Genomic DNA, 12,165 nt, shown 5'->3' on the forward strand with positions numbered 1-12,165 from the left:
GAGTGCTAGGAAAAATCAATGGCAAGTAGCTTGCAGTATTAAAATGCCACAGATGAGAACTCTAACTTAAATAGCTGCTGTTCTCTGCGTCTTGGTGGCAACTTTTCTTCATAAAGAAGATTAATGTAACACTACAATGTTTTGACATTTTGAGGAGATTATGATTAACACCATTTTAGTAGGGGTTACATTGTTATCTTGAATGTATAGAGTGCTCAAAAGAACCATTTAGAGTTAGCGAGAAGCCTGAAAGTACAAATTGAAACCTCTTCAAGTTTTTTGTACAACTTTGAAGACTTGAATTTAGTCAGAGATAAAATACTTGTGTCTGGGGCTGTAGTAGTACATAGCACTCTTAATCTATGATTTAACTGTGACTCAACATGAAGCAAACTAAATTGCTAAATTCTTCTGACTGAAGAAGTTGACATCTGTAAGGCCAGCGCTAAAACTTCCTTCAGGCTTCCTTCATGGAGACAAGTATTTCCATTTTTTTGGTCTTAATATCTGCTTTGAGATCACTGGCATGTTTATCTTCATTTTGAGGTACTTGGATTTTCTTCCATCAACTCAAACTAATAGCTTCTCACCTATAAAGACTTGTTGGATCTGCTGTTAAAATTTATCTCTTCTCTTTTTGAATCAAACAGCTGTATTGGGCATTCCTCTTCCTAGCTTTGGGACAAAAGCTGCTTGTGGTCATTGTAGGACTTGTTAGGACTTGATAGACATCTTCCCTGCTTCATAACAATGAACGAACTGCAGCAGTTTGCTCCCTTGGGAGATCTAGGATGTCTGTCTTTGCTTGCAGCTCCTGCAGTATGTGGTGTATCATGGGACCTTAGTGTGGATTCTGCTTTAATAGGAGCCTGCTCTTATAGAGACTATCTTACAGGGTTTCTCGTTAAAGTATGTTTATGTTGCTTAGCCTTACAGTAAAGCAAGGCCAAGCCTTTTTCTACTGGCGTCAAGGAAAAGGAGCACATAGGACCCTGTTACGGCATGGGTGAGTGATTACAGTAAAGCTGTTTCCTGGCTCCTGAACACTGGCTTTCCTATTTTGACAGATGTGAAAAAGGAGTTATGTCACTAGTTAATGTCAGGAACTGCATTCGTTTCTATCAGACTGCCGAGGAGCTGAACGCTAGCACTCTTCTCAACTATTGTGCTGAGATAATCGCAAGTCACTGGGTAAGTACTCTCAGAAGGAAGCAAGAGGGAAAATGTTTGCAGAGTATAGGAACTTAATCAGCAGAATTTTGCTTAACTTACTGTACTGTCTGACCTCAGGGGTATCTCTTGGTATGCCAGCATTCAAGCATTCCCGTTGGGATGGGGATTACATGGATTCCTGATATCTTTCAGTGACTAAGGTGACCTGTTATGCTGACCCTTATATGTTTGCAAGGAGCAACAGTGTTTATAAAAAGCTGTCAAATCTGCCTGTCCTGCCCCCTGGGGTGAGTGGAGGGGCTGCTTCCAAGGCAGGAGTGACTTTTCCCTTCCCATCTGTCTCAGTTATCTTTATAAAACATGCTTTTGACACTGCGTTATTTGGTATTCTCTACAATGCTAATTCATAATGATATGTTTGAAACAAAGCACATTAAATGGCTCCTTCTCTAAGATTTTTTTGTTGTTGTTTTTAGAGGTTATGTCCATTGTCTGTCTTGGTGTGAATGTCTTGATTGTGGGAAGTAGCTTATAGCCGGAAAAGCTTTACAGTGAAGAATTTCCAATGAAGAGAAAAAAGCATCTTACTTTCCTAAACATGAGCCAAACCAAAGGGACTGTGTTCTAATAAGCAAGAAGGTTGTTTATCAAATCTGGACTCTGAACTGTTTGGAAGTTCACCCATAGTTGGTCGCTGTCTGTACAGATCACAAATCCCAGGCCTGCTTTAACTTCTAAAAATAATCCAGGGAAGAGTTTGTCTTCTGTGATGGAGGGAGTGGTGAGGAGTCTTGCAACTGACTTGGAAGTTTCACTTGCTCTGATCTGTTATTTTGAGGAAAGTTTGATTAACTGAGTGATGGATTAGCCTTTAAAATAAGTCATGTCAACAGCAGACTAGTGTGTGAGGATTTGGGTTATTCTAAATCTAAAATGCATCATCCAGATGTGGATGTTTCTTTGTTTGGCTAATGCCAAAGTAGAGGGGAATGCTTTGATCTGTGAATATGTAAATATATTGAAATAGATTCTTATATCTGAACCTGCAGGTCAGCTGTTTTAACTGTTTTCTGCTTCTGGCTCCTAACTTTTGACACAATATTCTAACTGGAAATGAGGTTGTTCTTGTTTAGTCAGATGAGCACTAACTCAAACCTAAGGTCCTTTACACTACAAATTCTCTGTTTACTTTTATTCAGAGAGTTTCAAAATTCTCTGGAGTTGTCATTCTTCAATAGTTGTAGGCCTTTTTGTCAGTAAACACACATCTGTGACTTAAGTCCCAGTAGAGAATTAGTTTAGAGACTAGATGTTAATCTACTGTAATATCTGTTTTCTATGTCGGTAGACAGAAGAGAAGAAAAATTTCAGTAACTGATCTTGAAACTAAATTGGAAGATGTAAAACTTCCCGAGTGTTTCTTCCTAGTCTTAAAAGGCTGTCTTGGATTGTTCTTGCTTGTTGTGGTGGTACCAAAATGGAGCTTTTAACTGAATTTGTTTTGTGAACTTCACCATTACATTGTGTGATGCCTTGTTTTTAAATAAAACAGGCATATTGCTTACCCTTTTCTTTTTTTTATTGCTTCTAGGATGACTTGCGCAAAGAAGACTTCAGTAGCATGAGCGCTCAGTTATTGTATAAAATGTTCAAGTCGAAGACAGAATATCCTTTGCATAAGGCTATTAAAGTTGAGAGAGAAGATGTAGTCTTTTTGTATCTTATTGAAATGGATTCACAGGTATAGTGAGACTGACTTGATCTGTCTTGTAGAATTTGGTGTTTCAGATAACTAACTCCTAACTACCAGTCTGAACCTTGTTAGTGATTTCTGTTATCACTGCCATAACTACTTCTATGTACATAATGGAGGTCTAGCAGTAAAGATATAATTCAGAAGCGATTCATAACAATTAAAAAAATCTTACATGCTATGGATTAGATATAATAAACTGTCAATACCTGATATTGCTATGCACATTTAAAGCTGAACAGTATAACAGTCAACTTTGCTTCATGGCAGTTCAATAAGCATCATTTCTTAGAACAAATGCTTTTCCTCTTCTATTGAAAATTTGAAGTAACAGGTATTTGAGGTATTTGTTCTGTTCAGATGGACACACTCTAAACAACTAGCAAATAAGTTGCCCCCCAACAAGGGGGGTGAAAAAATTATTCAAGTACTAATTATCAAGAATTACTCGATTAGTTTTTTGAGATGCCTCAAATCCTAATTGGAAGCTGGGACTGTAGCAGCACCTAGCACCCATAGGGGCTAATCCAGTTGGGATTTGAGGTATATTTAAAGGAATAATTGAATAATTCTTCCTAGTACTGTGTCGAATATGCTAGTCTAGCTTCCTGTGGGTTGAACAAGGCTTGCAAACAGAACTCTTGTTCTCGTTGAACAGCCCTCTGGGTAGGCTTGCCTGTGCTGATGCCAGTCTGCTGGTAGTTTTCCTGTGTGAGATGCACTTACTTCAATGCAACACCAGAATTCGCATTAGAGCTGAAGATCTGACACTGGTAGTTGGAACAGGCTGTTAAAATATTATGTTGGGCTGGGGAGAACACCTCTGACTAATGTCAGTTGACTGAATCTGTGTTGTAGCTTCCTGGGAAGCTCAATGAATTGGATCACAACGGTGACCTTGCTTTGGATCTAGCCCTCGCCCAAAGACTGGAGAGTATTGCAACTACGTTGGTCAACTACAAGGCTGATGTAGACAGGGCGGACAAGAGAGGCTGGAGTCTATTACATAAAGCCATCCAGAGAGGTAAGTAAATAGGATAGGAAGCCTTGTTAGTTTGCAGTTATTCCTAGTGTGGAATATATATTCTGAAGTTTATTCCTGTGTCACTTGGTAGTTGACACTTCAGTTAGAAAACTGTAGTCAAGGATGAACTTTGTCCTGTTTCTTTTTTTTAAACTTGAAACCAAACAAACTCTTATTTGGGATCTGAAAGCTGGCCTGCTGGCTGCTGAACTAAACTTACACTACATGACATCCAGAAGCAATCTAGTAGAGTATTCTAGAAGAAGAAATGTAGGGAGATACTGAGAATACTCTTATTTGACAACACAGTCTCTTTCTGACATCGTTGAGTCAAGCATGACAGCCCGGTCACAAATAAAGCTGAAGCCATTCTCTAGACCTGGGTTGAATGCAGCATATGCTTCTGTGTGATTATGCCTAACAGCAAGGGTCCTTGCTAGTGGACAGCAGTTTTAGTAGAGGAAAAATTGGCTGGAAAAAGATGAGGAGCAAGTGGAGGTGCTTCTATGTCAGTCTTGACTATCTTCAAAGCTCCAGTGGATAGTAGCATAGTTCTCAAGGTGGAATCTGAGTACAACTACATAATTATACTGAGCTATTCTCCACCTTAGAGTGCAAAATGAGAAGTGGAGCACGGTCGGTGGCCACAGTCTTGGTTGCTGTGGCCACTGTACTCCCAAGGCTTTGGAGCAGCAGCATCTTGGCCTTTGGCCAAAGCCTGGTAAAAATCTGTAGTGAACACCTCATGCTACTGGTTGCCTGAAATGGGAACTTTGGCAGCTCCGTTTGTTCCAGAAAGCCAAGCACAACAGGGACCTTACCTGTGACTGGACCTCATGGGTATTGTAGTGCTACAAATTAAAAACATAAGTTTAGTTGAAGTCTTTTGAGTTCAAAACGCAGCTCCCAACTTCTTCCTTTAATCTCCTACGTATCTAAACAGGGTAATGCTGGTGTCTGATCCTGTGAAAGGAACTTCAGCAGCAGTAGGAGACCTTCTAGGCATAGGTCAGTGTTGTGATGGTTGCAGCCCTATAAAACACTAGAAAGATTGCAGCAGGCTGCTCTTAATACTTAATACTAGCATTTGTCCTCTAGTTTTAATGTCTGCTTCCAGTCTAAGCTAGAGCTCTGAGAATGAATGCTTGCTTTTCAGTAACCAAAGCTTCAGTGAATTAATCACTGTTAACAATCACATGTTCTGGAAATAGAGCTAAAGCAAATTGTCTGAACTTGCCACATGATTCTTACTACTTACGATCACTGGAGTGTGGGGGAATGTCAGATACGGAAATCAGAAAATGGAATTTTGTTTTTTGCTGGCAGAGATAAAGGCGAACAGTCATCTTTGTTCTCTAGTCTTGCATTCAGGACAAGCAACTTGTGAATATGTCTATTCAAAGTAATCTTTGGAGTAAGGGGAATTGGTATTATCCTGAAGTTATTCTTTGCATCTTGGTGTTTTGAGTCCAAGGTTTCATGTACTGAAGTGGGCCTAAGTTCCGACTTGAGAAGCTCTCGAGGGAGTTCTTAGGAATGCCACGCATGGTGGGTCTGGACTGTGGAAGCCCTTGTCCTATATATAATAGGGCCTAAACTTTCAAGGGCAAAGGCTGTGTTATTGCTTGTTTATGTAGCAAGACTAAACAGATAATGACTAACTTCAACTACACACTTCTGACTGATGCTCTGGAATAGCACCTTTTGTTCAAAAACTACTAGTATGTTTTGTCTCATGATTTGTCCAATTGTGCATTAAAGCAGCAATGGATTTATCCTGATAGAGGAACTAGCAAACTCAGTATCACCATAACAAGTGTGTGAACTTGAATCACGTGTAGCCTCTGGGCAAAACACTTTTTTCAAGAGATTGTTATGAAATACTTTAATCCTGACTTTGCAGTGAAGTGTTCTTGAAGTTACCTGTTGCTAGGGCAGTCTTAAGAGCAGGCACCTGTATTGGGATGATTGTAGAGTATGGAGGGAAATCATGTGTATCATTTTCTGGACTCGCATAAAGTACATAGTGTCTACAAAGTATATATCCATAAATAACCTTGTTTTGTTTCACGAAAGGAGATAAATTTGCAGCAAACTTTCTCATTAAAAACGGTGCCCGTGTGAATGCTGCTACGTTGGGAGACCAGGAGACACCTCTGCACCTTGTGGCGTCATACAGCCCCAAGAAGCATTTGCCAGATGTCATGGCAGAGATGGCACAGATAGCAGAGTCCCTCTTGCAGGCTGGAGCCAATCCAAATATGCAGGACAGCAAAGGAAGGTAAATACTGGGTTTAACAGTAAACTCTGCTGGTTTAACAGATAATACTGTAGTGATTAGATATAGCCTGCTAAGAACCTGCTTGGGTCTGTCAGCAAAGCACAGGTGATACTGAAAGCAGGAAAGGTGAATTCATTAATCCAGTTTGAGACCTGTGGCTAGCACTCAAAGCAGAAAGCTGTGCAGGCTGAATGATACCCTGTCATGATCAGTGACACAGCCCAGCTATAGAAAGCTGGGATGAGTCGATTGTGTTAAAACACATGGCACACAGTTAATTTGCCTTTATTGAATCACTGAACAGCAAAGCAAGATAGCTAAGATGACACACAGCATTCCTGAAAGGTACCTCTCTTTGAAGCTGTCAGTGAAACTGAAATTATCTCAAAGAGCCAGTAGCTGCATTGTGTTTATCTGAAGTGTAGGGCCTGAAAACTGCTTTACAGGTTAGGTTGAGCTGGCAAACAAGTACATAATACAGAAGTACATGATACAGAAGACTTAGAATATATCAGCTATTCCATTCTGATAGGTCAAGTTCTTGTACTTTTTCCTTGAAGACTAGCTCTTACATTAGTGTAGTACATCTCACTTATTACGAAGGTAAGTACACTAATGTAACTGTACTTTGCTTCAATTACAGGACCCCATTACATGTGTCGATTGTGGTCAGGAATGAACCTGTATTCAGTCAGCTTCTCCAGTGCAAACAGTAAGTCTCACTTAAATGTAAAATACACTGAGGTTACCTTGTACAGTGGAGGTATGAAAACTGGTTTAACAACTCTTCTGTGCCTCTTTTGTCTTACAATAAGGCCAGCAATAGGCTTGGGATGCAAAAGTGTAAAGGCTTTGCATAACTTAAGATGCCAGAACAACACCAGAAGCAAGTATGTTTTTGCCCTACTGCAAAGAGGAAGCAAACTGCATCTCTGTTTTCCAGAGAGGACTGGGTGAAATGTAGCAATAACTTCATTGTCGTGGAGCTAAAAGGAGTAATAAGACTCTTAAAATGTCTGAGTACATTCTTGAGTTCAACTTAGGTGCTGCTTAAAGCTACCTTCTAAGGGTGATGAAGCAGAAGAGTTCATTTGACTCAGTTTCTTTGTAGTTCAATTTGCAGTTCTCGTTCACAGTTTACGCAAATATAAGAGAATTTACCTCTTTGTTACGCTTAGTGGGAGCCCAGATCTACCAGGGCCGTGCTTCTCCTAGGAGCAATGAGCTTAAATCTAGTAGCCACTAAAAGGTGTCTTGCTTGTTTCAGAGTATTCACAAATTCTCTGAAGTAACTGGAGCTATAGCAGGCTTCTTGGCAAGCAGAAGTTGTCAGTGAGGTATTAGATAAACTGGTACAGCTGTTCAGACACTTGAAACTTAAGCTGCATTGGGGACCACTTTCAAAGGTATAAATTGGGGAACGTTAATTCTTATTTTTAGACTAGACTTGGAGCTGAAGGATCACGAAGGAAGCACGGCTCTGTGGCTTGCAGTTCAGTATATCACTGTATCGTCTGATCAGTCTGTAAACCCTTTTGAGGATGCCCCTGTTGTAAATGGAACCTCATTTGATGAGAACAGTTTTGCAGCAAGGCTGATCCAAAGAGGCAGCAATACAGACGCTCCAGACACAGTAACAGGTAAAACAGAGGTTTGTATTTCTGTGTAGGTGGAAGGCTTGTAAGTTAATTGCTTAATGCTAACTGCACTCTGAGGAGCTAAATGAGGTTTCAGCAGCATTTACTGCATAATAAATGGTAGGTGGTAGTAGCTTTATCCAGAGCTGGAACACTAACAGGTCCCAAGCTGAGCTTGACTTGCAGGAAGTGACAGGAAATCTGGACTCCTTGCCAGCTCCTAACATCCCCTTTACAGTTTCAAAATGTGTAATTGCTAAATGGTAGTGTACATGACGGTCCAGCGTTGCAGGGGTAGGATTTCCCTTGTTGGCTTCAAATTTTAACGTGGTACAGTAGTGGCAAAGCTGCTAGCCCACTTGTTGGTATCAAAGTATGGTTGGAATTGCACTCTTAACAGTGTTAATGGGTTTTTCCTTAGGAAACTGCTTGCTTCAGAGGGCGGCTGGTGCAGGAAATGAGGCGGCTTCTCTCTTCCTAGCAACTCATGGAGCAAAAGTCAACCACCAAAACAAATGGGTAAAAGCAGAAACTCACAAACTATAGCCTGAAAGTTTCCTTATTCCTTTTCAGAAATAAGATAGCAGAGACCTTTTGTTACCAGCCATAGCTTAAAGCAAGTTGGGACACCTGCTGAGAGCCTGTTGCATGCTTTCGTATGTTTGCTAGTGATCAGACGACTGTTGTGTTCTCGTGGTGCTGTTGTTGCAGCATCACCAGTTGTTAACACGCTTTTACCACTTCCCTCAGTGCCTGTTGTAATAAATGCCTTAATGTAGGCTAACTTGTGCAGCTTGAAAGTCCTAAAGAGCTTCAACTCCTAGGACATAAGCTCTTCACGCTAGTTCTTGTGGTCATAGTAGTTTAAAAGCTACTTCTCTTCTGGGTTTCGTGTCTCAAGCTGTTATCCTGCTACTCTTTTTATTAAAGGGAGAAACACCACTGCATACAGCCTGTAGGCATGGCCTAGCAAACCTGACAGCAGAACTTCTGCAACAAGGAGCCAATCCAAACATCCAGACGGCAGAAGCGGGGCTTGGTCAGAAGGATGCATCTTCCCCAGCAGCGGAGAGTGTTTATCTGCAAACTCCCCTCCACATGGCTATTGCTTACAATCACCCAGATGTGGTGTCGGTCATCCTGGAACAAAAAGGTAGGGTTTTTTCTGGTTCAGACTGTATTGATGCTGTAGTGGATTGGTGTGTCAAGATGACATCTAAACTGTGCTTTGACAAACTACTACTAAAGCATGTCTTCCTGTAAACATTGCTTAAGTGGAGCAATTAATAAGACTGGCTAAACGTGGTCTTAAACTCAAATAAGCTGCTTGTTAAGACTAGAAAATTAACTTGCCCATAAGTCTTGCTAAATACTCCATTGTGGATAATGGACTTGAACGCTTAGCCCCAGGTTGTATTCCAGCTGTACAACTGAGATCCCTTTTCTCTCCCCGTCAAAGCATTTTGTTCAGGTAAATGCTGGAATTAAATATGGATAAAGGTATCTTTCTGTGCTGAGACTTCTGCTTCCCTCATCTCTTTGAGGAGGAGGATTTTGGACAGAGCAGTGCTAGTATTGTAGTAGAGTTGAGACCCGAGTACTGAAATGCAGATGAGTTTATTAAATGTTGCTAGTTCAGCTTCTCCTTTCTAGCAGCAGGAAGGGAGTTTAACAGCTGAAGCAAGGTCTGTTTTGTCTCCTACTGTAAGTGGGATTTAGAGGGAGTTGGTGAACTGGGGAGAATATCCTCCATCCCGGGGAGCTGGGAAGGAGGGATGTGGCTACCCTCTTACAGTATAGCCTCCACTCTTTGTTCTCAGAACTCTGTATACACCACTCTGGAAGCGGAGGTAGAAAGGGTTATGTTTTTTAGTTAAAGTTGAATGTTTTTAGTGTAAGTATTAAGATTAGGCATTAGTGGCAATACTACCTGAATCCTAAGCAGTATCACATCTGGGAAACTAAAGACGTCTTGCTCGGATCTTTCAAACTGACTGCTAAAGGAACAGCCTACTTCAAAATGTGACATTGTGACTCCTGCAGCTTTAAACCTGCAATTGCAGGTCAAGTACAAGAATACTCTAATTTCTTATGCTTTTTTTTCTCTAGCTAATGCTCTTCATGCTACCAACAACTTGCAAATCATTCCTGATTTTAGTCTAAAGGACTCAAGAGACCAGACTGTGTTGGGATTGGCTCTTTGGACAGGTATGTGCCTTCAAAAGAAGATGAGAACTTCCAAAGAAATGGAAGCTATTGATGTGAACATGATGTGGATAAGACATTTTTTAAGACAAAACAGAAAGTGTCTGTTCATGTCCTGGCTTGTGCTGCTAGTGAGCAGCTGTCAAGGAGAGCTTTAGATGATTCTTCAGCTTCTAAAACTGAATGTTCACATCTGATTTACTGATGGACTTCTCTTGTTCATTAGCAAGTAGCCTGGAGCCTCTTGCCCATAACTGTACTTGCAGTTCTGAGAACTCCCTGGTAGTTTTCGTATCAGATAATATTGTCTCTTTATGGCTAACTTTGTTCTAGATGTTGGTTAATACAGTGATGCTGACCTTTACAAAGGGAAGGTGAGCTACTTTAAATAGCTATTAAGGGGAATGGAACTTGAAATCCTGATTCAGAATATGATTTCTTTCCTGAAATGTGGAGGGGGAAGTTTTGGGGGAAAGTAGATATTTTTGTTTGCAGCCAAGTGACATTTTAGCAGTATCAGGACACTGTCAAAAGAAGGAGGTGGTGTGGTCACTACTGAATCGATTCATGTATGGTCCTACTGAGCTGGATACAGGACCTGTATGGGGGTTGCTACTCATACTCTGGACTTTGGAGATGAAGCAGAACGCTTAGTGATGTTGATCTGTGCAGGGTGCTGGATGTCATCCATACGTAACAAAAATCTGCACTGTCCAGGCTTTTCACTTTCCTTTCCAATGAAAAGAAACCAAAATGTAGCTTTCTCTCTACCATTGCCCTTATCTGCTTCTGAGAAAAAGGAGGATGTTTAACTAAGTTAATCATCTAATACAGTAATATGTAAGGGAATAGCTTATGAATGTAATACCAAAATTAATATGTCTGGACAAAAATCTGAAGTGATATGAAGGATTAGGCTAGGTATGGTTAAGGAGGACTCTACTACAGTTGGCAGAACTAATGGGAAAGCTCTGTTGTATACCAGACCATACTTGTGTCTTTGAGTCCTTTTGGTCTGTCTTAATCAATATTCAGGAAGTCTGTGAATGAATATTGAAGCTGGGTAGAGTCCTGAGTTGGTTTAGCTCATATATGTTAATTTTAAGAGGCTCTAGCATTGATTTAGTGCATGTCTTACTGTAATTACTGAAAACAAATAAAGCTTCAAGCTTTTAATCTTCAGTGTGTCTCTCTTGTGGAACTGAAGGTAAAATGCTAACAAGCTTTAACTCTTCAGGCATGCACACAATAGCAGCTCAGCTGCTTGGATCCGGGGCCTCCATCAACGACACCATGTCAGACGGACAGACTCTGTTACATATGGCAATCCAGAGGCAAGACAGTAAGAGTGCACTCTTCTTGCTGGAACATCAGGCAGATATAAACGTCAGGTAAGATCTTAACTTATACAGCACTCAACTGGGTACATATTTAGGAGCGGGTAGCAATGGCTGCCTTTATATAATGGCTTGAAGTTGGTTTCAAATCATGGTTTGTGCATAGTTGTGCATTTTATGGCACCTGTTACGGCTGAGGGATTACACATGTGAACTTGACATTTATATAGCTCTATTGGTCAGTTCCTCCTCTTGAAGCTGCAGAGAGAGGTGCCACTTAATTCTAAGTAAAGCAGAATCCTCTGTAACAGATTCTCAAGTCCTAGAGATGTGGTACTGAACTTCTGTAGTCTCATCTGTTTGCCAGCTTGTTGGAGCTGCGTGTCTTCTGCCATCTAAACTAATCAGACAGCTCCAGCAACAAGATTCCGACAGAACTTGTCTCCTGTGTGTCTCGCAGACAAGTTGATATTAGACTGAACAAAACATTTAGCTGCTTACATGACTGACAGGCTGTCCTTGAAATTTGTGAGCTATGCTGTAATGAATGCCATGGGTACAAACTGCCTAATACTGCTGTTCTGACTTCGGTTTTCTAACAGTTGGTATTTCTGACTGTTGCTTGAAGTGTTACCACAAAGCTGTTTGCTTCTGTGGCAGCAGGGCTTGCTCTGAAGGAACTCTGTTCAAATGGTGGCTGCACTTAAGGAAATGAGCGTCTCGGAGCTAAGAACACTCACATGCTTTTCAAACTT

The 12,165-nt window shown here is 40.8% G+C and overlaps 1 protein-coding gene across 1 annotated transcript in view; it reads left to right on the plus strand.

The window, feature by feature from the left end:
- Positions 1 to 12,165, plus strand: part of ANKFY1 (ankyrin repeat and FYVE domain containing 1) — a 32,000-nt gene that overhangs the window by 10,429 nt on the left and 9,406 nt on the right. Inside the window, 10 exon segments of the mRNA XM_074160449.1 lie at positions 1,068 to 1,191; positions 2,765 to 2,914; positions 3,785 to 3,950; positions 6,027 to 6,231; positions 6,875 to 6,943; positions 7,672 to 7,871; positions 8,290 to 8,387; positions 8,799 to 9,021; positions 9,978 to 10,076; positions 11,311 to 11,464. Of these exon segments, the coding sequence (XP_074016550.1) occupies positions 1,068 to 1,191; positions 2,765 to 2,914; positions 3,785 to 3,950; positions 6,027 to 6,231; positions 6,875 to 6,943; positions 7,672 to 7,871; positions 8,290 to 8,387; positions 8,799 to 9,021; positions 9,978 to 10,076; positions 11,311 to 11,464 (1,488 nt within the window).

Source organism: Numenius arquata, chromosome 18 (genome assembly GCF_964106895.1).
Source record: "Numenius arquata chromosome 18, bNumArq3.hap1.1, whole genome shotgun sequence".
Lineage (NCBI taxonomy): Eukaryota > Metazoa > Chordata > Aves > Charadriiformes > Scolopacidae > Numenius > Numenius arquata.